Source organism: Salvelinus namaycush, chromosome 19, assembly GCF_016432855.1.
Source record: "Salvelinus namaycush isolate Seneca chromosome 19, SaNama_1.0, whole genome shotgun sequence".
NCBI lineage: Eukaryota > Metazoa > Chordata > Actinopteri > Salmoniformes > Salmonidae > Salvelinus > Salvelinus namaycush.
The window spans coordinates 5,001,721-5,028,010 of NC_052325.1; the positions used below are offsets into that span (position 1 = coordinate 5,001,721).

General features: G+C 43.5%; 1 protein-coding gene across 3 annotated transcripts in view; it reads right to left on the reverse strand.

Annotated features, from left to right (window-relative positions):
• Nucleotides 1-13,918: 13,918 nt before the first annotated feature.
• man1a2 (mannosidase, alpha, class 1A, member 2) overlaps nucleotides 13,919-26,290 on the reverse strand; it is a 132,328-nt gene continuing 119,956 nt past the window's right edge. For all 3 annotated transcript variants that reach the window (XM_039014426.1, XM_039014425.1, XM_039014427.1), the window contains 2 exons: nucleotides 16,726-16,841; nucleotides 13,919-16,371 (listed from right to left, as the gene is read on the reverse strand). In XM_039014426.1, the coding sequence (XP_038870354.1) occupies nucleotides 16,239-16,371; nucleotides 16,726-16,841 (249 nt within the window). In that variant the 3' untranslated portion in view covers nucleotides 13,919-16,238. The remainder of the gene's footprint in view (nucleotides 16,372-16,725; nucleotides 16,842-26,290) is intronic.

Consider the following 26,290-nt stretch of genomic DNA (forward strand, 5'->3'; position numbering starts at 1 on the left):
GAGAGGTAGAAACAGTGCTGAGAGGTAGAAACAGTGCTGAGAGGTAGAAACAGTGCTGAGAGGTACAAACAGTGCTGAGAGGTACAAACAGTGCTGAGAGGTAGATCAGTGCTGAGAGGTAGATCAGTGCTGAGAGGTAGAAACAGTGCTGAGAGGTAGATCAGTGCTTAGAGGGAGATCATTGCTGAGAGGTACAAACAGTGCTGAGAGGTAGATCAGTGCTGAGAGGTAGAAACAGTGCTGAGAGGTAGAAACAGTGCTGAGAGGTAGATCAGTGCTGAGAGGTAGATCATTGCTGAGAGGTACAAACAGTGCTGAGAGGTAGATCAGTGCTGAGAGGTACAAACAGTGCTGAGAGGTAGAAACAGTGCTGAGAGGTAGAAACAGTGCTGAGAGGTAGAAACAGTGCTGAGAGGTAGATCAGTGCTGAGAGGTAGAAACAGTGCTGAGAGGTAGAAACAGTGCTGAGAGGTAGAAACAGTGCTGAGAGGTACAAACAGTGCTGAGAGGTAGAAACAGTGCTGAGAGGTAGAAACAGTGCTGAGAGGTAGAAACAGTGCTGAGAGGTAGATCAGTGCTGAGAGGTAGATCAGTGCGGAGAGGTACAAACAGTGCTGAGAGGTACAAACAGTGCTGAGAGGTACAAACAGTGCTGAGAGGTACAAACAGTGCTGAGAGGTACAAACAGTGCTGAGAGGTAGAAACAGTGCTGAGAGGTAGAAACAGTGCTGAGAGGTAGATCAGTGCTGAGAGGTAGAAACAGTGCTGAGAGGTAGAAACAGTGCTGAGAGGTAGAAACAGTGCTGAGAGGTAGAAACAGTGCTGAGAGGTAGATCAGTGCTGAGAGGTAGATCAGTGCTGAGAGGTAGAAACAGTGCTGAGAGGTAGAAACAGTGCTGAGAGGATAAAACAGTGCTGAGAGGATAAAACAGTGCTGAGAGGTAGATCAGTGCTGAGAGGTAGATCAGTGCGGAGAGGTAGAAACAGTGCTGAGAGGTAGAAACAGTGCTGAGAGGTACAAACAGTGCTGAGAGGTAGAAACAGTGCTGAGAGGTAGATCAGTGCTGAGAGGTAGAAACAGTGCTGAGAGGTAGAAACAGTGCTGAGAGGTAGAAACAGTGCTGAGAGGATAAAAACAGTGCTGAGAGGTAGAAACAGTGCTGAGAGGTAGATCAGTGCTGAGAGGTAGATCAGTGCTGAGAGGTAGATCAGTGCGGAGAGGTAGAAACAGTGCTGAGAGGTAGAAACAGTGCTGAGAGGTACAAACAGTGCTGAGAGGTAGAAACAGTGCTGAGAGGTAGATCCGTGCTTAGAGGTAGAAACAGTGCTGAGAGGTAGATAAGTGCTGAGAGGTAGAAACAGTGCTGAGAGGTAGAAACAGTGCTGAGAGGTAGAAACAGTGCTGAGAGGTAGAAACAGTGCTGAGAGGTAGATCAGTGTTGAGAGGTACAAACAGCGCTGATTGGTAGATCAGTGCTGAGAGGTAGAAACAGTGCTGAGAGGTAGAAACAGTGCTGAGAGGTAGAAACAGTGCTGAGAGGTAGAAACAGTGCTGAGAGGTAGAAACAGCGCTGAGAGGTACAAACAGTGCTGAGAGGTACAAACAGTGCTGAGAGGTAGAAGCAGTGCTGAGAGGTACAAACAGTGCTGAGAGGTACAAACAGCGCTGAGAGGTACAAACAGCGCTGAGAGGTAAAAACAGTGCTGAGAGGTACAAACAGTGCTGAGAGGTAGAAGCAGTGCGGAGAGGTAGATCAGTGCTGAGAGGTACAAACAGTGCTGAGAGGTACAAACAGTGCTGAGAGGTACAAACAGTGCTGAGAGGTACAAACAGCGCTGATTGGCAGATCAGTGCTGAGAGGTAGAAACAGTGCTGAGAGGTAGATCAGTGTTGAGAGGTACAAACAGCGCTGATTGGTAGATCAGTGCTGAGAGGTAGAAACAGTGCTGAGAGGTAGAAACAGTGCTGAGAGGTAGAAACAGTGCTGAGAGGTACAAACAGTGCTGAGAGGTACAAACAGTGCTGAGAGGTAGATCAGTGCTGAGAGGTAGATCAGTGCTGAGAGGGAGATCATTGCTGAGAGGTACAAACAGTGCTGAGAGGTAGATCAGTGCTGAGAGGTAGAAACAGTGCTGAGAGGTAGATCAGTGCTGAGAGGTAGATCATTGCTGAGAGGTACAAACAGTGCTGAGAGGTAGATCAGTGCTGAGAGGTAGAAACAGTGCTGAGAGGTAGATCAGTGCTGAGAGGTAGAAACAGTGCTGAGAGGTAGAAACAGTGCTGAGAGGTACAAACAGTGCTGAGAGGTAGAAACAGTGCTGAGAGGTAGATCAGTGCTGAGAGGTAGAAACAGTGCTGAGAGGTAGAAACAGTGCTGAGAGGTAGAAACAGTGCTGAGAGGTAGAAACAGTGCTGAGAGGTAGATCAGTGCTGAGAGGTAGATCAGTGCTGAGAGGTAGAAACAGTGCGGAGAGGTACAAACAGTGCTGAGAGGTACAAACAGTGCTGAGAGGTACAAACAGTGCTGAGAGGTACAAACAGTGCTGAGAGGTAGAAACAGTGCTGAGAGGTAGAAACAGTGCTGAGAGGTAGATCAGTGCTGAGAGGTAGATCAGTGCTGAGAGGTAGAAACAGTGCTGAGAGGTAGAAACAGGGCTGAGAGGTAGAAACAGTGCTTAGAGGTAGATCAGTGCTGAGAGGTAGATCAGTGCTGAGAGGTAGAAACAGTGCTGAGAGGTAGAAACAGTGCTGAGAGGATAAAACAGTGCTGAGAGGTAGATCAGTGCTGAGAGGTAGATCAGTGCTGAGAGGTAGATCAGTGCGGAGAGGTAGAAACAGTGCTGAGAGGTAGAAACAGTGCTGAGAGGTAGAAACAGTGCTGAGAGGTAGAAACAGTGCTGAGAGGTAGAAACAGTGCTGAGAGGTAGATCAGTGCTGAGAGGTAGAAACAGTGCTGAGAGGTAGAAACAGTGCTGAGAGGTAGAAACAGTGCTGAGAGGTAGAAACAGTGCTGAGAGGTAGATCAGTGCTGAGAGGTAGAAACAGTGCTGAGAGGTAGAAACAGTGCTGAGAGGTAGAAACAGTGCTGAGAGGTAGAAACAGTGCTGAGAGGTAGAAACAGTGCTGAGAGGTAGAAACAGTGCTGAGAGGTAGAAACAGTGTTGAGAGGTAGAAACAGTATTGAGAGGTAGAAGCAGTGCCACCTGCTGCTGTTGGGCCCTGTGCCAAGGGGATGTGACTCACTGTCCATGCCACGGGGGCCATTAACACATTAAACACACGCACGCACGTACACACATGAACAGACACGCACAGCAGCAATTAAACCCACACAAACACTCTTCTGCACAGTACACACACTCTTTATTATGATGGGAATCAAACCAGTAAGTATACACACACACACACACACACACACACACACACACACACACCATTAACACATTAAACACTCCAGTACATTTGCCGATGTCCATGCAAATGTTGTCTCTCTCTGCAGCGTGACTCATGCAGTATCACATTGATAACTCAGCACTTCCTCTGACATCATCAGCAACCCCCAGGTCCTATTGATTCTCAGTGGCAGTAAAAAAAAAAAAACATCTTCAGGTAGCCCTCTGGAGAGGATCCTCCCACCTCTCCCACAGACACACAGGCGTGACGCAGGGAGCCTCTTCCTGAGGACTCCAATCTGCATAACGGAAAAAGCCCTAGGCTGCATTTCAGATCTAAAGCCGGCGGGTTATGGGCTACGGATTCAGAACGGGTCTTGTTGAAGAGGGCAGGAATTTTCACTTTCATCTTCTCTAAGCACAGTGCATTGAGATAAAGTGCTTTCAAATAAAGCTCGACCTGAGCGGAATGAGTTGATCTGGATTCTGGAACTAACTAATTCTATGTGTTAATAATACTACTCTCATGGTTTTCTAATGGAACATACAGTATAGGACATTCTGTAGTGGGATCCCTCAGTGACATTTAACACTGACTAGGTCAGAGACAACATGTTCATCAGGCTCCGCTGAAGTGCCTTCTGACTGCTATAGACCCTCTCCTTGCTCAGCAATTACTGTTTAATAGAGCACAGCTGAAAATAAATGTGTCTGTCACTCTCCATGAAGACGGAGCCAAGTTAAGAAAGTGCAGAGGCTGAGGTTACAGAGCCATGAGGTAATCCAGGGGTCAACATACTTACAGTGCTGTGCAATTGCAGAGCTGAGCTGAGTGTAGGCTGTAAGGCTTCCCCCTGAACTGAACTTAATGGGGTGTTGAATGAAAGTGAGGGGTCTGAGTTGAAAGAGGTGCATTGGTCTGTTGGGAAGGGGCTGACTTGAAAGTGGTGCATCTGTTTGTGGGTGAATGTTGTCTTTTAATGAAGGGATCCTCTTGTTATCACTGGTGTGAAAAGTCACCTAACGCAAGCCTCAATGTTAATTTGTCTGCGATGAAAGTGGTTTCCAATCCCCATTGCATTTTGAGGGACCCATGTGAATATTTTGAAGTTATTTTTCTGACCCACGAGGTAAAGAAAATCTGACTTTTTAGCAAAACCCGTTTTAACTTAACTTAAGCCACAACCCAAAAGGGATCAGTCCCCAGTCCCGACTCTTCATTTGGGAGAGCAGAGGTTGACACTTTCTAAATGATAATCACAAAGCAAGCATGGTCCCATAAACTTTCGCCTTATGGGGACTTCATTTGAGTGTTACCAACTTTATGGGGACGCGTCTGTGTGTTACTAGACCTATTGCATTATCTCATATTCACCTTCACGTTTTCCAGTGACCTCACCAAGCTGTTTAAAAGAGAGAGGGTCAGTTTTTCCACATGATAGAAAGATTCTCCATCCTTGATCTTTATCCCTTCCCTTTCTTTCTCCCTGCCCATATACCCTTTGCCTCCATCTCCCATCCATCTTATCCCTGTTCTTTTCTACCCCATTTCCTTACTATATCCCCCTCTCCCTCCTGCTCTCCTTCATTTTGGATCCCCTCTTTCCTAACATACACAGACGTTTTTGTAGGAGACTGAGGCCAGATAAAACACTAGGATGACTAATAACTTAAACACAGCAGGAACTACATGCCCAATCCATCAGTGTTTCCCAAATATCTCTGACACTAATACACTAAACATGTTTTAGACATTACTAGGCATGAATAATATTAATTGTTAACATGTCTATACAGTAACAGCGCAGCAGGAGAGCAAATCGTTACTGAACTTTTGATACAAATCAGCTTGGTAGTTGTCCATCATATAGCACAGGGATGGGCAACTCCAGTCCTCGGGGGCTGGACTGGTGTCACACTTTTCTCCATCCCTAGCAAGCACAGCTGATTCAACTAATTGCATTCTAAACTGAAGATCATGATTAGTTGATTATTGGAGTCAGGTGTGTTAGTTGTGTCTGAGGCAAAAGTGTGACACCAATCAGGCCCCTAAGGACTGGAGTTGCCCATACTTGATGTAGCGCACTAGTATGTTTTCCATTCAGTGGTATTGCAACAGAGAGAGTAGCACTATACTCCATCCTCTGACCAAGCTGGCGGCATTGCATTGAGTGAAACAGGTGATAGTCAGTGTGATCTTAAAAAAATATATGAACAATACTGACTCTCCCATTACATGGAACGTCCACAGTCCTATATGACATGTCTGCTAAACTGTTTTATCTGGTTCTTCAACGATAGATGGAACAGACAAGGTTAACTTTGATTCTATACAAGTAAAGACCAACAAAATCCAACCAATTACATGGAATGTGCACAGGCTCCATGATGTCAAAAGAAAACATATTGTTCTTGAACATTTAAAGAGATTGTCAGCAGATGTGGTTTGCACCCCTATTTACACAAATGACAACACACGTCACTCAATTCTGTACTTCATGTATCAAACAGTTATTTCAGATATATTAAAACCAGAAAAATCTGGAGAGTCCCCTGCTGATTACAAACCCATAAGTTTAATAAATTGTGAGAATAAAATAATAACAAAGCTCATAAGCAACAGAACGGCAAAAGTCTTAATACATATGAACCAAACAATGGTTATTAAAAATAGACATTTACAAACAAATACAGTGGGGAGAAGAAGTATTTGATACACTGCCGATTTTGCAGGTTTTCCTACTTACAAAGCATGTAGAGGTCTGTAATTTTTATCATAGGTACACTTCAACTGTGTGAGACGGAATCTAAAACAAAAATTCAGAAAATCACATTGTATGATTTTTAAGTAATTAATTTGCATTTTATTGCATGACATAAGTATTTGATACATCAGAAAAGCAGAACTTAATATTTGGTACAGAAACCTTTGTTTGCAATTACAGAGATCATACATTTCCTGTAGTTCTTGACCAGGTCTGCACACACTGCAGCAGGGATTTTGGCCCACTCCTCCATACAGACCTTCTCCAGATCCTTCAGGTTTCGGGGCTGTCGCTGGGCAATACGGACTTTCAGCTCCCTCCAAAGATTTTCTATTGGGTTCAGGTCTGGAGACTGGCTAGGCCACTCCAGGACCTTGAGATGCTTCTTACGGAGCCACTCCTTAGTTGCCCTGGCTGTGTGTTTCGGGTCGTTGTCATGCTGGAAGACCCAGGCACGACCCATCTTCAATGCTCTTACTGAGGGAAGGAGGTTGTTGGCCAAGATCTCGCGATACATGGCCCCATCCATCCTCCCCTCAATACGGTGCTGTCCACTTTGCAGAATAGCATCCCCAAAGAATGATGTTTCCACCTCCATGCTTCACGGTTGGGATGGTGTTCTTGGGGTTGTACTCATCCTTCTTCTTCCTCCATACACGGCGAGTGGAGTTTAGACCAAAAAGCTCTTTTTGTTTCATCGGACCACATGACCTTCTCCCATTCCTCCTCTGGATCATCCAGATGGTCATTGGCAAACTTCAGACGGGCCTGGACATGCGCTGGCTTGAGCAGGGGGACCTTGCGTGTGCTGCAGGATTTTAATCCATGACGGCGTAGTGTGTTACTAATGGTTTTCTTTGAGACTGTGGTCCCAGCTCTCTTCAGGTCATTGACCAGGTCCTGCCGTGTAGTTCTGGGCTGATCCCTCACCTTCCTCATGATCATTGATGCCCCATGAGGTGAGATCTTGCATGGAGCCCCAGACCGAAGGTGATTGACCGTCATCTTGAAATTCTTCCATTTTCTAATAATTGCGCCAACAGTTGTTGCCTTCTCACCAAGCTGCTTGCCTATTGTCCTGTAGCCCATCCCAGCCTTGTGCAGGTCTACAATTTTATCCCTGATGTCCTTACACAGCTCTTTGGTCTTGGCCATTGTGGAGAGGTTGGAGTCTGTTTGATTGAGTGTGTGGACAGGTGTCTTTTATACAGGTAATGAGTTCAAACAGGTGCAGTTAATACAGGTAATGAGTGGAGAACAGGAGGGCTTCTTAAAGAAAAACTAACAGGTCTGTGAGAGCCGGAATTCTTACTGGTTGGTAGGTGATCAAATACTTATGTCATGCAATAAAATGCAAATTAATTACTTAAAAATCAAACAATGTGATTTTCTGGATTTTTGCTTTGTAAGTAGGAAAACCTGCAAAATCGGCAGTGTATCAAATACTTGTTCTCCCCACTGTACAAGAACATGTTTCAGTATAATACAATACGCTAAAAAACACAATATAGATTTATAAATAATGCCTGTAGTTTCCAAAAAGGCTTTCAAACATCTTGAATGGCCTTTTCAATTCAAAACTTTGGATGCCTTCAACTTTCCAGCTGAAATAATAATTTTAATATAAACTAAACTTAATTGCAGATAATCCTGACCAATATTGAAAACTCAATGCCACCCTTGCAAAAAATATTTTCAGAATATTCAAAATGATTTTAAAAGAATTCTGGAAAAAATGCCATAATGGCAATAGGAAAAATAAAAATAATGATCCCATGATCTACAGAAATCCTTTAAGTGGACCACAAAAAAATATCAAATACTTAGGAAGCTTTTCTAAGTGACAACAAACACATGAAGATAACTTCATCCCATTACTCAACAATATGAAAGCAGATCTATTTAAATGGAACTGTCTTCCCATAAATCTTACAGGTAGAATAAACCTCTTCAGAATGGCATGGCTCCCAAAGTTTTTGTATTTATTCTCGGTAGTACCAATTACCCCACTGAAGACATTCTTTAAAAGGTACACTCTGCCATAACATACTTTATATGGGCAAATAAAACTCACAAAATAAAAAGGGAAGTTTTATATCTCCTTAAGTCTGACTTTAAATTGTATCAACTCGCCACCCAAGGCTTTTACTTGAGACAGTGTTATATGCACTAAAGAGGATCTATGGGTAAATATTGAAGATGCACATGCTCACCGCTAGAATCTTTGCATGTGTCTTTTTTCAAAGGATACTGTAAAGCTAAGAACATTAAGAACTTGATAGTTCAGAAAACTATATCAATATGGAGGAAAATGAAACGGATTCTACAAGAACCAATATCACTCCCGAAAAACACAACACTGATGAACAATCCTTGGATAGCGTTTCAGAATACACTGATGAATTGGTCCACATGGAAACTAAAGGCATACAGTGCCTTCAGAAATTATTCAAACCCCTTGACTTGTTCCACATTTTGTTGTGTTACAGCCCAAATTCAAAATTGATTAAATTGATGTTTTTCTTTCACCCATATACACACAATACCCCAAATATGTTTTTAGAATATTTGCAAATTCATTAAAAATAAAATACAGAAACATATAATTTACATACAGTACTTGGTCTTTTACAAAATAGGTATATCTTCGGTATACCAACCCTACCTTGTCACAACACAACTGATTGGCTCAAACACAATAAGAAGGAAAGAAATTCCACACCTGTTAATTGAAATGCATTCCATGTGACTACCTCATGAAGCTGGTTGAGAGAATGCCAAGAGTGTGCAAAGCTGTCAAGGCAAAGGGTGGCTACTTTGAAGAATCTAAAATATAAAAGTTGAACACTTTTAAGTACTTGTTTGGTTACTACATGATTCCATATTATTATTTCATAGTTTTGATGTCTTCATTATCATTCTACAATGTAGAACATAGTAAAAATAAAGAAAAACTCTGGAATGAGTAGGTGTGCACAAACATTTGACTGGTACTGTAAGTATTCACACCCCTGAGTCAATACTTTGTAGAAGCACCTTTAGGAGCAATTACAGCTGTGAGTGTTTCTGGGTTTCTGGGTCTCTAAGAGCTTTCCAAACCTGGATTGTGCACATTTTCCCATCATTATTTTCAAAATTCTTCAAGCTCTGTCAAATTGGTTGTTGTTCATTGCTAGACAACCTTTTTCAGGTTTTGCCATAGATTTTCAAGTAAATTTAAGTGAAAACAGTAACTTGGCTACTCAGGAACATTCACTGTCTTCTTGGTAAGCAACTCCAGTGTAGATTTGGCCTTGTGTTTTAGGTTATTGTCCTGCTGAAAGGTGAATTCATCTCCCTGTGTCTGGTGGAAAGCAGTCTGAACCAGGTTTTCCTCTAGGATTTTGCCTGTGCTTAGCTCCATTCCGTTTCTTCCTGAAAAACTCCTGAGTTCTTAACGATTACAGGCATATCCATAAAATTATGCAGCCACCACTATGCTTGAAAATATGGAGAGTGATACTCAGTAATGTGTTGTATTTGCCCCAAACGTAACACTTTAAATTCAGGACAAAAAGTGAATTGCATAGCATATTTTTTAATATTTTTATTCTGTACAAGCTTCCTTCTTTTCACTCTGTCAATTAGGTTAGTATTGTGGAGTATACAATGTTGTTGATCCATCCTCAGTTTTCTCCTATCACAGCCAATAAACTCTACAACAGTTTTAAAGTCACCATTGGTCTCATGGTGAAATCCCTGTGCGGTTTCCTTCCTCTCCGGCAACTGAGTTAGGAAGGACACATGTATCTTTGTAGTAACTGGGTGTATTGAAACATCATCTAAAGTGTATGCGGGGCATTTAAGCCCTGAATGATGCCTGACAGCACTGTCTCCCAGGCTGCGTGCCACCCCCAAGACTACAGCCAATCGCATGCAAGGAACAATGCAGCTAACTTGGCTAGTTTTTTGAGCTAGCTAGTTAGCTAGGTAGTCTTGTTAGTTGCTTGCATGTGATTGGCTGTGGTCTTGGGGGTGGCACACAGACTGGGAGACACAGCTGCCCTGATAGGCAGCGTTCAGGGCTTAAATGCCCCACGAGGGCTTCGATGCCCCAAACACACAATATTAGAATGAAAGGGGTCAGTGGGTTGCGGCTGCGAAAGGTTCAGCAGGCTCTTAGCACGTCATATCTGGCTTAAAGACTACTGCCACTCTGTTGGCATAACTTTTATTGACAATTTAGACACTTTTTGGAAACAAAAGATGCTCTACAGAGATGATGGACTCCACCCAAATCATCTAGGAGCCTGGACCCTCTTTTCATATTTCAAGGCTGCGTTAAGATATTGACTCAGACACAGACCATGTCCCACTCAGGTAATACCTCCCATCCACTCTAAGTGTTATCGTCGTACTGTTGTCTATACTGCCAGGGGTGTTGTCAGTTGTAACCTTGTACCCATGCGTTTGAACTGCACCCTTAGATATCCTATTGTTAGCTCAAAAGAGAAGCCCACTGTGGTCTGCTCACCCAGTGCTTTTAGTTCAAATATAAATTCCTTAAACTTGAATACCCCCTCGGTTTTCAAAGCACGTAGAGGGCTTGGGCTGTTGCATGATAGCAACCAAAGGCCATGTAAGTCTGTTTATATCATTCCATCATTGGTTACTCTGAGTGTTCCTAATTTTGACATTGGCTGCGGCCTCAGGCTCTATGGTGTTAACCTTGGAAAAGTAATTCCAATTTCTTCTCCTTCCTCTTTTACTAATAGGGATAGACCAAATGGTGCAGTTCTATGCAATCTTATAGCCATACCAACTATATCAACCATCAGACAGGGCCTGCAACCACCTATTCAACGTAGCTTGTTTGAGTTGGATTTTCCATGTGACTTTAAAAATCGTAAAAAAAATTGGTTGATGCATCTGAACATTAGGAGCTTACTTCCTAAACTGGATTACATCAAGATCTGGGCTATGCAGACAAATCTGGTTATTCTGGTATTGACTGAAGCTTGAATCATTCTGTACTCTGATATTAATATTGAGCGTTATCATGTGTTCAGAGCTGACAGACAGGGTAGAGGTGGTGGAATGGCCATTTTTATTAAAAATCATTTCTCTGTCTCTGAAATCCATTTCCCTTGCCAAAGAATTTGAGCTACTATCTTTAAGACTTTGTCTAGGGAAAATGTATCCATAACTGTTATAGGGGTCTACTGTCTTCCCTCAGCTAACCTTGGTGCACTCGAGCAGTTAACTAGTTTGTTGTCTTCTTTTACTAAATCAGAAGATATCCTGGGTGATCTAAATTATGATTGGGAAATGCAGGCTTCAGACAATCTAAAAAACATGTGTAATGATCTAAATCTAACCCAGTTGGTGACTAAGCCTACACGGCCCAACCCTAGAGATCCTTCAAAGTCAAATCGGATTGATCTTATTTTAACGAATACACCAGTTTCTGCTGGTGTATTTGCCCATGACACGAGTGACCATTGCCCAGATGTTTGTGTTAGAGATGTGAGAATACAAAAATCTTAGCCTCGTGTCATCACAAAGAGGAACTTCAGTGAACAGGCTTTTTGACATTATCTTTATTTTTGTGACCTTGGATTGTATTTCAGCTATCCCTGAAGTGTTCTACTTCCTCCTCTCTGCCACGACAAATTAATTCAGACACGGACCTCATTACGGAAAAAAATTATATCATTGATGCATTTAATCACCATTTTATTTCAGCGGGTTATCTCTTTGAAATAACTTCAAATTTTATTTGTCACATGCGCCGAATACAACAGGTGTAGTCTATTCACAATGACAAGTCTATTCACAATGATATTGGGCTGGATAATGATAGGGGAAACGTGCTGAATGATCAGAGAAATTATAATCAAAGCTTTTCTTTTAGGCTATTTACATAAAAATACGTCCTGGATGCTGTGCTAGCAATAGACAAGAAATCCACAGGGGCCGACCAATTGGATCCTGGTCTGCTTACATGTGCAGCGCCCATTATTGTTGGCTCAATAACCCACATTTTTTATTTAACATTGTTACCACGAAATATTCCAAAAGTACGGAAATCAGCTCTTGTGCTGCCACTCCATAAGGATGGGGATAGTAGGGATCTTCATTATTTCAAGGCTTCCTTGTCTAGCTAAGATTCTCGAATCCTTGGTACTGTGTATGTGAAAAGTGAAAGAGAGTTATTTGCTTGGGACATCAAGTCCGTATTTACCCATTTAGATCACTGTAACCTTGGCAGAGTCCCATCTTCGACACACCTGTCCTGTTCCTCTACACACAAATATACACAACTCTGTTCCACTCCAGGGTGTGTGCAGATGAATGAGCCTACAGGAGCAGGACATTTTGCCAGTTCATAGACAACAAACTTTTGAAGTCAACTAATAATGACATTTAGAGGAGTAACCAGCAACCACACATAACCAGCGATAGAAATCTATGCCCAAATATTTTCCTAAGCTTCTTTATTACCCACATCCAACTAGTCCCTTCTTCAAGAGCACAGTCAAATATATCCTTATAATGTAATTGAAAGGCTTTCTAGAAACAGACGAGGCTTAATTTACTCATGTGTTTTGTTATGCTGCATTATTGCCAGTTCTCTTTCTGGCCATCTGGACCAGTACATCAGTGCATCTCAAGTGGCTTTGTTTCTTCTATTTGTCTATTTTCCTTGAACTGCAGTGATCTGAAAGACCTGGACAGGTGGAAGAAAATTACCAGTATTCAAACACCATAGTGCTTTCACCTATCCTGTGCTTTCAGATCCATGCAGATGAAGAAGAAGCCATTTTAGACTATTCAGATGCGGCCTGTACGTCTGAAGATCGTTATCTGGAAACCATATGACACAAGGGTTCTCCTCAGGTCAGATGGATGTCCAAGGGTCAAGCCCTGCTCTCTGCCTATCCATCCTGACCTGTCAGCCCATTGTCACGCTAACTGATGACAGACTGAGAAATGAGGGGTGGATGCGAGCAGGAGAGGCCGCCATTCCAATTTGGGCAGATAGAAGAAACATTACTGAACTGCTCAAATCACTTAGATGAACAGAAACAAAAAACAAAACTGTGAAAAAATACTATCTCTGCACTGACATGCTGTTTTGTCTTCTATTAACAGCAGTTGTTATGACAGGGAGAGAGAGAGCGTAGTGTGCCATGCTGTGGTGTTGTGGGCAGAGGCTGCATGCCAGGACTACGACCTGCTGCTCCCTGTAACTGTTAACGGCTTCATACTCAGATAACATCATGGAGAGCAGGGCACAGCAGACTGACTGGGGATAGAAAGGTCCTAGATTGAAACGTAAACAGACAATCAACGACACATGCAAAGATAAAGTGTGCAGGAGTTCCCTTTGCAATTCCGGTAATTCCCATCCCAGGCAGTACCACACATGAGGGACAGCACAGTAAACTTTAATCTTTAGATACTGGGATTATAACACAAATCATCCTTGCCAAGTGTCCGCTCACAGTTTGGGTGTTCAAAGTCTCGAATAGAATCTTAAAATCTTTGAAATCAATGAAACGTTATTGTTAAGCCTTACTAGCTGTTGAATTGATGTTTGTATTTTGGATATTAAGCAAGACTGCCCCCCTCAGGACAGGAGCTGAAAGAGTAGACTTGACTTCACCTTCTATAAACATTCTATAAAAAAGTATAGTAAAAAGGTGCTGAGCACTACAAGCTAAATCCTGCAAGTAAATGCATTAGATAAGGGAACAGAGTGAACAACAGGAAACAAACATTACCAAGACACCGTTTTAGTTATTCTGTTCACTTTTCATAACATCTTTATTGTCTCATTTTAAACATATTTACAGGTCTTTTTTTGTTCAGTAAAAATACAAATACGGAACACTTTTTTCAAAATCAACATCCTCTCGGCGACTGACAGTGCCAAAGAACGCCTGGGCTTTCTCCCCAGACAGGAAGCAGTGATGGTGTCAGAGTGAGGATGTCAGAGTGAGGTGGTCTACTGGTGATATCATCTACTGGTGATAAACATACTTCATACCATTCTACCCCAGTAGGCTGCTGCTACTGCCACCACCACGAGGAGGGAGACACTGAGCTGCTGACAGATGGGGACAGAGGGAGCAATAGCAGGGGAGAAAGAGAGGAATAGAAGCTGGAGGGATAGGAATGAGTAGAAAGGGTGTGACAGAGGAAAGAAGAATAGAGTGAGACAAGTGTTGTACAGGTGCAGCGAGGTGGTACTCATTCAAGACATGAGAAATTAGTGACAGAAACCAACCAATTAGCTAAGCAGCAACACAAATATAGTATGGCTTTATCGATTGGCAAGGTGAGTGGTTCTGTAATCAGCTAAACCCCAACATTATCATCATCACTATTCCTTCATCATCATGGGTCTGCTAGAGCGACAGCTGGGTTTCTAGCAGACTGGTGTATGAGCTTGTGGTGTATGAGCTTGTATATAAATAACATTTTGTAAAATTAAAATAGATAAAAAAAAGTATTGGCCAAAGGCTTCACACATAGCAACACTTGATAAGGCTTTAAATTAATTGACACTTCCAACAAAAATTGTATTTCTTCCAGGGTACATTTCTATTTCCCAGTGTTACCTTCAGTCCCCTAAACCTAAAGTACATCTCCATCCACTCCAATGCACCAATCACAGATTCCTCACTGAACACAGCAGAGTTCCTTCCGTTCCATCTACTGTTGCAGAAACAACATTCATATGAAACACAAAAGGTCCATTAAGAACACAGCCCATAGAGAATGAATGGCATAACATTCAACATACTCATTGCACAGGTGACGGAGCCCAAGTCCTAATATGCGAGTGGTGATTGGAATGAGAACAAGAAACAGTTTAGGTAGAACCCTATCAGTAGGGTGGGGAGTTGTTCCTGAACAGGAAAAACTCCAGGCTATACCCATCAGTGGTAGTGTTAGAGCAACAATATGGCTCCATGTCAGTCATTTTAAAAGGAGTCAAAGACACAGATAATAAATGGAGGGCTTTGTGTCTTCAGCTCCTACAGTGCTGTAACTGCACTCCCTTTTCCCTCTCAGTAATCCAAACAACAAAGTGCATAACAATTTATCCACAGGGGCCATTTTATCAGCAGACAAGAATCACAGCCAAATCAAGACCTGTCCCAATTTGCCTGTGGAGTGTTAGTGATTTATGGAAAGACAGGAACAGAAATTGACCAGGCGAGAGGAGTGACTGGAGAAGTGAAGAAATATGACAAGAAAGAGAAGATGGAGGTGGAATGGAGTGATAAGACAAGGTTGAGAGGAGAGAGAGAAGCAGCATCGGTTGAATAGCAGCAAAAAATGATTTGAGACCAGGCTAAGCTACAGTATGTCACCTGCTAATGATGAGAGATGGAAAGAGAATGATAGAGAGAAAGAACAGAAATGGCAGAATGTAGCATAGAGAACGCAAGGGATATCAATTCCATTTCACCGGCCCACTTTAGAAAGGTGCCAGAGGGGGACGTATTAAGCCGTTGCTCCTATCCACAAAGCAACACTGATACAGTTCCAGGTCAAGACAGTAAACAGAAAATGGCAGACGGACCAGAAGGGTCACATTGTTGTGTCCCCGCCAATCAGCGTCCAAAAGATAGAATGAAAAGAATAATAATCAACAAACCCCACTGATCGCATAGCCTTCAGTTTTACTGTCAGTCTGACTGTCTGGAATATACATATCCCTTCAGAGAAGAGTCTGTCTGTTTGTTCGTTCAGACTTGATACACCCTCTCTCGCCCATGTGCGTCCGTTATGAGACAGTTTGGTGAAAACAAATCAAGCCTCCTGACAAAAGTCACATTACGAGGGCAATCACAAAAGCTGAACGCACCCACCGTCCTTCTGATCAGCAGAGAGCCAGAGAGAGCTATAGAAAGTGAGAGCGAGAGAATGAAAGAATAAGAAAGGGAGCGAGAGAGAGGCTATTGTTCCAGTCCTCTCCACTCTACAATGGTCTGAGCTCTCTCCTTCTGCAGTCTGTAGTAGTGAGAGGGAGAGATGGAGGCAGGGAGGCAAGGACTCATTGGTCCCCTGGAGGACCCCTGGTCTCTACCGCTGGGCCTGGTTCCCTGGGAGGGTGAGGTTGGCCAGGTGCAGTACCGGCAGGGGGTGGGCCTCCGTGTTGAACACCCAGCTCTCCAAAGGCATCAGGTCATCACTGGAGAACAACAGGTACAGATACCTGGACAAGATAGGAGGACGAGGTAGAAAGACAAGGAGGAGGAAGAGAGTAGACAATATTCAGCTGCTATATTCTGTTCATCAGTGCTATTTGTATGGTACAGGTGAGACAACGTGAACAGCAATAAACAGTCACAAGCAGAGGGTAGTAGAGTACACAGTTCCAGTGCATTCTGGACATCCCCATCTCAAACTAATTGGAAGTGAATGAACAGGACACAGGGGAGCTGCCCCATCCACTCCACCTCACCTCAGCCTAAAACAACAACCAGTGTAATATCACCCTAGAACAGCGGCTGTTCAACCCGTGAGCTATTGGGTGTGCAGTCTTGATTCAAAATGGCTGAGGACTTACTTGAGCGTCTCGGCCAGGAAGAAGCTCTGCTGAACGTCGTCGTAGGTTGGGTTGGACGAGTAGACGTCTTTGACCCCGGAGAACCCCCCGCTGACCCTGCAGTACTTATCTATAGCCTGGAGGGGGAGACAGAGCAGCACTGTTAATCACCATACATTAGTCCTTTACACTCTAACCTATAGATGGGTTGAAAATGGCAGATTTGGCACTGATAAGTGCCTAAATTGGAACACAATAGCTGTACAGTAACATGCTATAAATTACATCAGGCTCTGTGCTTCACAGCGCTGTATGGGTTTTGACTGACAAACGTCTTGAACTTGAGCACCGCACACGACAAGAAGTTGCCCCCATCCCTGCAGCTAATTGGGCAACATTTGCACAAATGTTGTTGTCTGAGTGAGGGAAATGCTGTAAATTAAGATGACTATGTATTTAGATTTTTTATAATAAATACCGCTTTGATCGTCATACAAGCAAGCCATGAACTCATGAGTCCAAATGTGCACTTCACATTTCCATATCATAAAACTCATGTCAGAAACAGTGTCAATGTTTATGATCACTATGTTTGATGTACAGTTAAAAGATGACATGGCGTCATACACTGGGTTGTTCTGAACAGAATGAGCCTAATGTTTGTCTATTGTGAAGAAAATTAGCTGTGGAACATGTACCTGAATGCACTGTTGACTCCTTTCTATGGGCACCAAAATTACAATTTCTCTTAATTGCCTTGTGAAAACAAAGATTGTACTCTTCTTTGAGTCATAAAAGTGCAATGAAATTACTTAGGAACTGTGCCCACTTTGGAGAGGTGTGTGGCCACTTGGAGACACCAGTTAGTCCACTGACTCAAACTCTGTCTTATGTTCCAAGATGGCGTAGCAGTCGGACGTCTGTTTTGTCTTGTCCCATCCCGTTTTCTTCGTATATATTTTTTATCTCAATTTCCTTCTACGGACTGAACAAACTCTCCTGCAACCCGCCTCACCCAATGTGGTACGGATCTGCTATTTTCTACACTTTAGAACCGGAACCCCCATCAGAAGCTAGCCAGCTAACTAGCTAGTAGTCAATTAGCCACTGCTAGCGATAATCACAGTTAACTCGGACATCAGCCAGCCTCAGCCCGGTCAATTCCTGCCAGTCTGCACAGCACGATATAAACCCAGAGCATATCAGACTGCTTTTTCTCTACCATATCTCCGGATTCCCACCGCAAGCTCTGAATCTTTACACCAGATCATCACAGCTAGCTAGCTGCTATCCGAGTGGCTACTTCTGGCTAACATCTCTGTCCCGAAGCAAACACTAGTTAGCCTGGAGCTAGCCTGGAGCTAAGCCCATCTCCCGGCTAGCCGAAGAGGTCCATCAGCCAATTCTTGGGCTACAATACCTATTTTGCCAATTGGCCTGGACCCTTTTACTGCCGACACGGAGCCCCGCCGATCCATCACGACTGGTCTGCCGACGTAAAAGGCTCTTCCGTTGCGATGTCCCCTGGAGGCCCATCTGCTATCCTGCTAGCCCCGGCCCGCTAGCTGTCTGAATTGCTGTATCTCCAGCTCGCCTAGCTACTCACTGGACCCTATGATCACTCGGCTACACATGCCTCTCCCTAATGTCAATATGCCTTGTCTATTGCTGTTTTGGTTAGTGACTGTCTTATTTCACTGTAGAGCCTCCAGCCCTGCTCAATATGCCTTAGCTAGCCCTTTTGTTCCACCCCCCCCCCCCCCCCCCCCCACACATGCGATAACCTCACCTGGCTTAAATTGTTCCTCTAGAGACAAAACTTCTCTCATCGTCACTCAATGCCTAGGTTCACCTCCACTGTACTCACATCCTACCATACCTTTGTCTGTACATTATGACTTGAATCTATTCTTCCTCGCAAGAAGGTTTCATGCATGTTAACATTAGAAGTCTCCTCCCTAAGTTTGTTTTATTCACTGCTTTAGCACACTCTGGCAACCCGGATGTCCTAGCCGTGTCTGAATCCTGGCTTAGGAAGGCCACCAAAAATCCTGAAATTTCCATGCGCTAACTATAACATTTTCCGACAAGATCGAACTGCCAAAGGGGGCGGAGTTGCAATCTACTGCAGAGATAGCCTGCAGAGTTCTGTCATACTATCCAGGTTTGTGCCCAAACAATTCGAGCTTCTACTTTTAAAAATCCACCTTTCCAGAAACAAGTCTCTCACCGTTGCCGCTTGTTATAGACCCCCTTCAGCCCCCAGCTGTGCCCTGGACACCATATGTGAATTGATTGCCCCCATCTATCTTCAGAGTTCATACTGTTACGTGACCTAAACTGGGACATGCTTAACACCCCGACCTTCCTAGAATCTAAGCTAGATGCCCTCAATCTCACACAAATTATCAAGGAACCTACCAGGGACAACCCTAAATCCGTAACCATGGGCACCCTCTTAGATATCATCCTGACCAACTTGCCCCCTAAATACACCTCTGCTGTCTTCAACCAGGATATCAGAGATCACTACCTCATTGCATGGGTCCGCGGTCAAACGACCACCCCTCATCACTGTCAAACGCTCCTTAAAACACTTCAGCGAGCAAGCCTTTCTAATCGACCTGGCCCGGGTATCCTGGAAGGATATTGACCTCATTCCGTCAGTAGAGGATGCCTGGTTGCTCTTTAAAAGTGCTTTCCTCACCATCTTAAATAAGCATGCCCCATTCAAAACATGTAGAACTAAGAAAAGATATAGTCTTGGTTCACCCCAGACTTGACTGCCCTTGACCAGCACAAAAACATCCTGTGGCGTTCTGCATTAGCATCGAATATCCCCCGCGATATTCAACTTTTCAGGGAAGTCAGGAACCAATATACTCAGTCAGTTTGAAAAAGTTAGCCTTAGCTTTCCTAACAGAAATTTGCATCCTGTAGCACTAATTCCATAAAGTTTTGGGACACTGTAAAGTCCATGGAGAATAAGAACACCTCCTCCCAGCTGCCCACTGCACTGAGGATAGGAAACACTGTCACCACCGATAAATCTACGATAATCGATCATTTCAATAAGCATTTTTCTACGGCTGGCCATGCTTTCCACCTGGCTACCCCTACCCCGGCCAAAATCTCAGCACCGCCTGCAGCAACATCCCCAAGCCCCACCCCCGATTCTCCTTCACCCAAATCCAGACAGCTGATGTTCTGAAAGAGCTGCAAAATCTGGATCCCTACAAATCACCTGGCCTAGACAATCTGGACCTTCTCTTTCTAAAATGATCTGCCGAAATTGTTGAAACCCCTATTACTAGCCTATTCAACCTCTCTTTCCTATCGTCTGAGATCCCCAAAGATTGGAAAGCTGTTGCGGTCATCCCCCTCTTCAAAGGGGGAGGCACTCTAGACTCAAACTGTTATAGACCTATATCCATCCTTCCCTGCCTTTCTAAAATCTTCGAAAGCCAAGTTAACAAACAGATCACCGACCATTTTGAATGCAACCGTACCTTCTCCACTGTGCAATCTGGTTTCCGAGCTGGTCATGTGTGCACCTCAGCCAAGCTCAAGGTCCTAAACGATATCATAACCGCCATCGATAAAAGAGTACTGTGCAGCAGTCTTCATCAACCTGGCCAAGGCTGTCAATCACCGCATTCTTATCGGCAGACTCAATAGCCTTGGCTTCTCAAATGACTGCCTCGCCTGGTTCACCAACTACTTCTCAAATAGAGTTCAGTGTGTCAAATTGGAGGGCCTGTTTTCCGTACCTCTGGCAGTCTCTATGGGGGTGCCACAGGGTTCAATTCTCGGGCCGACTCTTTTCTCTGTATATATCAATGATGTGCTCTTCCTGCTGGTGATTCTCTGATCCACCTCTACGCAGACAACACCATTCTGTATACATTTGGCCCTTCTTTGGACACTGTGCTAACAAACCTCCAAACGAGCTTCAATGCCCTACAACACTCCTTCCGTGGCCTCCAACTGCTTTGAAATGCTCGTAAAATTAAGTGCATGCTCTTCAACCGATTGCTGCCCGCACCCTCCTGCCCGACTAGCATCACTACTCTGGACGGTTCTGACTTAAAATATGTGGACAACTACAAATACCTAGGTGTCTAGACTGTAAACTCTCCTTCCAGACTCACATTAAGCATCTCCAATCCAAAATGAAATCTAGAATCGGCTTCCGAATTTCGCAACAAAGCCTCCTTCACTCATGCTGCCAAACATACCCTCGCAAAACTGACTATCCTACCGAACCTTGACTTCGGCGATGTCATTTACAATATAGCCTCCAACACTCTACTCAGCAAACTGGAGGTAGTCTATCACAGTGCCATCCGTTTTGTCACCAAAGTCCCATATACTACCCACCACTGCGACCTGTATGCTCTCGTTGGCTGGCCCTCACTACATATTCGTCGCCAAACCCACTGGCTCCAGGTCATCTATAAGTCTTTGCTAGGTAAAGCCCTGCCTTATCTCAGCCCACTGGTCACCATAGCAACACCCACCTGTAGCAAGCGCTTCAGCAGGTATATTTCACTGCTCATCCTCAAAGCCAACACTTTTTTTGGCCGCCTTTCCTTACAGTTCTCTCCTGCCAATGACTGGAACGAATTGCAAAAATCACTGAAGCTGGAGTCTTATATCTCCCTCTCTAACTTTAAGCATCAGCTGTCAGAGCAGTTTACCGATCATCACCCATCTGTAAATAGCCCACCAAACTACCTCATCCCCATATTCTTACTTATCCTCTTGCTCTTTTGCATTTCTACTTGCACATCATCATCTGCACATCTATCACTCCAGTGTTAATGCTAAATTGTAATTATTTCACCTCTATGGCCTATTTATTGCCGTACCTCCCTACTCTTCTACATTTGCACACACTGTACATAGATTTTTCTATTGTGTTATTGACTGTACGTTTGTTTATGTGTAACTCTGTGTTGTTGTTTTTGTCGCACTGCTTTGCTTTATCTTGGCCAGGTCGCAGTTGTAAATGAGAACTTGTTCTCAACTGGCCTACCTGGTTAAATAAAATAAAAGGTGAAATAAACATTTTAATAAAAAATGTTTCACCTGCCCCTATCATTTTATGAATGTATCCAGAGTATTTACAGATTTCCTTATCAACAAATGGGGCGAAAAGTACAGTAAATGTAAAATGCACATCCAATCAACAGTGTAATGTTAGGATTGTGTCAGGTGAACGGTTGTGTCCACCTTTATTCTCATCTTTTTCCCATAATATCCAAACTGCTCCCTTTTAATTGCTACCATGATTATGCATATGCTTTTCATATTTATTCTGTAAGAAACATTTCAATTTAACCCTATCCATATAGGCTAATACCATAAGTCTAAAGAGTTAAGTCAGGATATGGGTAGACGTTTATTCCATTGCCATTTTTGGTTTAAGGGAGGGTTGGAGGAGACATTTTCTATCCATCACCACGCCAGTCTATATAATCAATGCCTTTAATTTAGATTTTAAGTTAATGTCTGGGTCTGTGACCTCAGTCAAAGCATTACACGCTGTGATTTTACAAGGCACAGGGTATTTCTATTTTAAAGTGTCCAGACAGATTTTATCGATCTTTTTAATCTCTTGTTCTTTACCCCTCTGCGTCTCATCACATGTAATTCAAGGAAGTGTAAAATATGGTGGATCAAAACAGAGTACGATGAGTTTGCTCCTCTCTCTCTCACTCTGAATCTATCCTGGTCCCGTTCTCTATTAACTCTATGAGTCAGTAGCCTGTCCCGTTCTCTAGTTACTCTATGAGTCAGTAGCCTGTCCCGTTCTCGAGTAACTCTATGAGTCAGTAGCTGGTCCCGTTCTCTAGTTACTCTATGAGTCAGTAGCCTGTCCCGTTCTCTAGTAACTCTATGAGTCAGTAGCCTGTCCCGTTCTCGAGTAACTCTATGAGTCAGTAGCTGGTCCCGTTCTCTAGTTACTCTATGAGTCAGTAGCCTGTCCCGTTCTCTAGTAACTCTATGAGTCAGTAGCTGGTCCCGTTCTCTAGTTACTCTATGAGTCAGTAGCTGGTCCCGTTCTCTAGTAACTCTATGAGTCAGTAGCTGGTCCCGTTCTCTAGTTACTCTATGAGTCAGTAGCTGGTCCCGTTCTCTAGTTACTCTGAGTCAGTAGCTGTCAGCAGAATCCCTCTGAAGGAGTGGGAACCGATGTTCCCACAAATGTTTTTAATTACTGAGCAACTTTCAGGTCTGCTGAGCGCAAACTTGAGCGTTGTGAAAATGCTGTGCAACTTCTGGCGCGTGTTTACCGTGAACACAGGCTGTACTGCTTTAAGTTAGTTTTAACAGTGATCAAGTAGGCTACTGTGGCTATTAAATGATAATGTAGGCCTACCACCAAAAACAATGGAGAAAATGCATCCTATCACATTTTTACATTTAAGTAGCTGTTCTATCATTGAACCTACAGTAGCAGCAAATGTGTGGTGTTCAATGTAGGCCTACATTTCAATTGAAAAAAATCATGCAGGGCTTGACATTAACCTGTTTATCCACTTGTCCTTCAGACAAGGAGGTGACCGATTTTTTGTTGTTGTGTTTGATGCAAGAAGCCACTTTACAAAATAAAATGCATTATTATTCCCATACCATTATTACAGATAATCAGACAAATTATGCTACCCTCTGCCTATTGGCTACTTAGCTTACTCAAGCCTGTCTCAAAATACAACACTGCCCCTTCAAGACAAAAAAAAGCTCTTTACCTGACTTGCTTTTCAAAGATGGGTAGAAATGTTAACGCTGTGTGCTCTTGCTGGAAGCAATTTCCCCTATTGCTGACTACAAATGATCTATAACTAGGCTAATAACTCACTAACTAGCAAAGGATATTAACAAATGTGCACAAGTCGCTACATGCAGCTCTCGCTTTGATCTCAAAACAAGCGCATCTACTCACGACCGCTCATGCTGTAAAAAGAGTCCAGTTCAAAGTGAATGGCACATATCCATATGTGGCAATGGTTTATTTGCATATAGGCCTACCGGTCTGTGTAGAGTCATGCCTGTCAATGCAATAGAATCCTACTCTGATGCATTCTGCCTACAACAAAATCTCTTGCATAGTTTGTTTTGTTTCGGTATGTTGCAGTGAAAGTGGCTAATATTGCGTTGATTCGATCACAATTCCCACGTTGAGTGAAGTTCAATCTTGTGCTTCGGGGGAGCTGCGCACCCGCACACATCTTCAAAGGAACATTGGTTGGAACTCTTATATTTTTCATGGAACACTGCATCCGATGTGTGTGTCCTTCTGAAGACACACTGCAGCGTCCCAGACCTCCATCTGGGCTAGACCACCTATACAGCAAAATTATCCATCCATACACGCACACCTGAACTAGACTCCACTCCTAGTACCATCTGTGCTAATAAAGCATTGTTTGTGTCTGTTACTCTTCTACCTGGAGAAGAAGGCTATGTGTGTGTGTGTGTGTGTGTGTGTGTGTGTGTGTGTGTGTGTGTGTGTGTGTGTGTGTGTGTGTGTATATATATACAGCTTCTCTCTGCTGGGCTCATTTCTGAGGGCTATACACTACAACAGCTGGGCACAACTAACCTCAAAACACATGACTCCCACACGCTCAGAGGAAGTTGGATGAAGGAGCCCCTAGACACTGATCTAAGATTTAATTTCACTAATGGTCAAGTTTAGGAATTAGAAAGGTAAGGTGCCTAGGAGCTACTACCCAGAGCCTAAGGTAAAACAGTATGTGTGTGCGTCAGTGTTTTCCATGAGCGCTGTCTGTCGGCTAAACAGCCGATAACAGACTAATTGTCATCGGGCTACTTTTTTAATTTCATAAATGAACTAGGCTTCTTTTCATTTACGTTTCACGGTTTAATTCGCTAGTCAGAAAAGTCCACATTGGTGTCTCCCGCTAGAACGAACGATATGCATCTTCTCGTTATCACTAAGCTATGGACCCTGAGACTAAACACCTCCCTCTGCAACTGGATCCTGGACTTCCTGATGGGCCGCCCCCAGGTGGTAAGGGTAGGTAACAACACATCCGCCACACTGATCCTCAACACGGGGGCCACTCAGGGGTGCGTGCTCAGTCCCCTCCTGTACTCCCTGTTCACTCATGTCTGCATGGCCAGGCACGACTCCAACACCATCATCAAGTTTGCCGATGACACAACAGTGGTAGGCCTGATCATCAACAACGAGACAGCCTATAGGGAGGAGGTCAGAGACCTGGCCGTGTGGTGCCAGGATAACAACTTCTCCCTCAACGTGATCAAAACAAAGGAGATGATTGTAAACACATTCTAACCATTATGATTGGTCCCAAAAACCGATGGGTTGGGCCAGAGCCAGAACACACGTGGGTAAAGCAGCGTTTTCAAAATGTGTCATTGGCTTTGATACTCTGATGGGTTAGAGATGATCCAATTGCTGATAACTTTTGTTTGTACAACACCCCTAAATTTGACATCCCCACAAACGACTTCAACGATGGCAGTCTCAGACTGAAGTATGTAGCGAACATAGAGCAGCGGAATCAAATCAAATTTATTTATAAAGCCCTTCTTACATCAGCTGATATCTAAAAGTGCTGTACAGAAACCCAACCTAACCCAGCCTAAAACCCCAAACAGCAAGCAATGCAGGTGTAGAAGCACGGTGGCTAGGAAAAACTCCCTAGAAAGGCCAAAACCTAGGAAGAAACCAGGCTATGAGGGGTGGATAGTCCTCTTCTGGCTGTGCAGGGTGGAGATTATAACAGAACATGGCCAAGATGTTCAAATGTTCATAGATGACCAGCAGGGTAAAATAATAATATTCACAGTGGTTGTAGAGGGTGCAACAGGTCAGCACCTCAGGAGTAAAAGTCAGTTGGCTTTTCATAGCCGATCATTCTGAAGAATTCAGTTTGAGTCATCCGACAAGCAAAGAAGGTACTGCTAGATGCTACGGGTTCATAAGGGAATGGGCATGGATGGATAGGTAAACGCATAATGGCAACATGTGACTCGTTTCAAGGAAACTAGGCGTATGTCACACGTTGACTACATCACAGGAGAGGCATTTGAACGTAAGCTTTTTTTTCTTCTTTTAAAATCAAAAGGCGTTTTTTGGTGCAGAAAGGTCTTCTGGAACATGTGAACTTTCATGTGCCTTAATAACAAATGTGTATGCCATCTGTAAATGCAATAAAATTGTTACATTTCGAGTCTAGTTGGTTTAGCCACAAAAAAAGACGATGAGTTTGGATTGGTCTGCCATGTAGCAAGCGTCTGTCTATAACATGAGCTGGTCAGTATGTGTAGGTAATATTTTCTAACGCAGCTCTTTTGAAGGATATCACGTAGGAGAACTGCAAAAGTGTTGCTCTCCACTTTCTGGAGGACCGAGTTTTCAAATCAGTGGAATACCCGGTGACATTAGAGTACAATAGCAAAAGAGTTGGAGAAAATTCTGGCGTTTGATTGCAAATATGTAGAGGGAGTCGAAAAGAGAACACACAGAAGGCTGTTGTATAAAACACCTGTCTCCGGATTACATCTTCAAACTAAGGGCAACCATGGC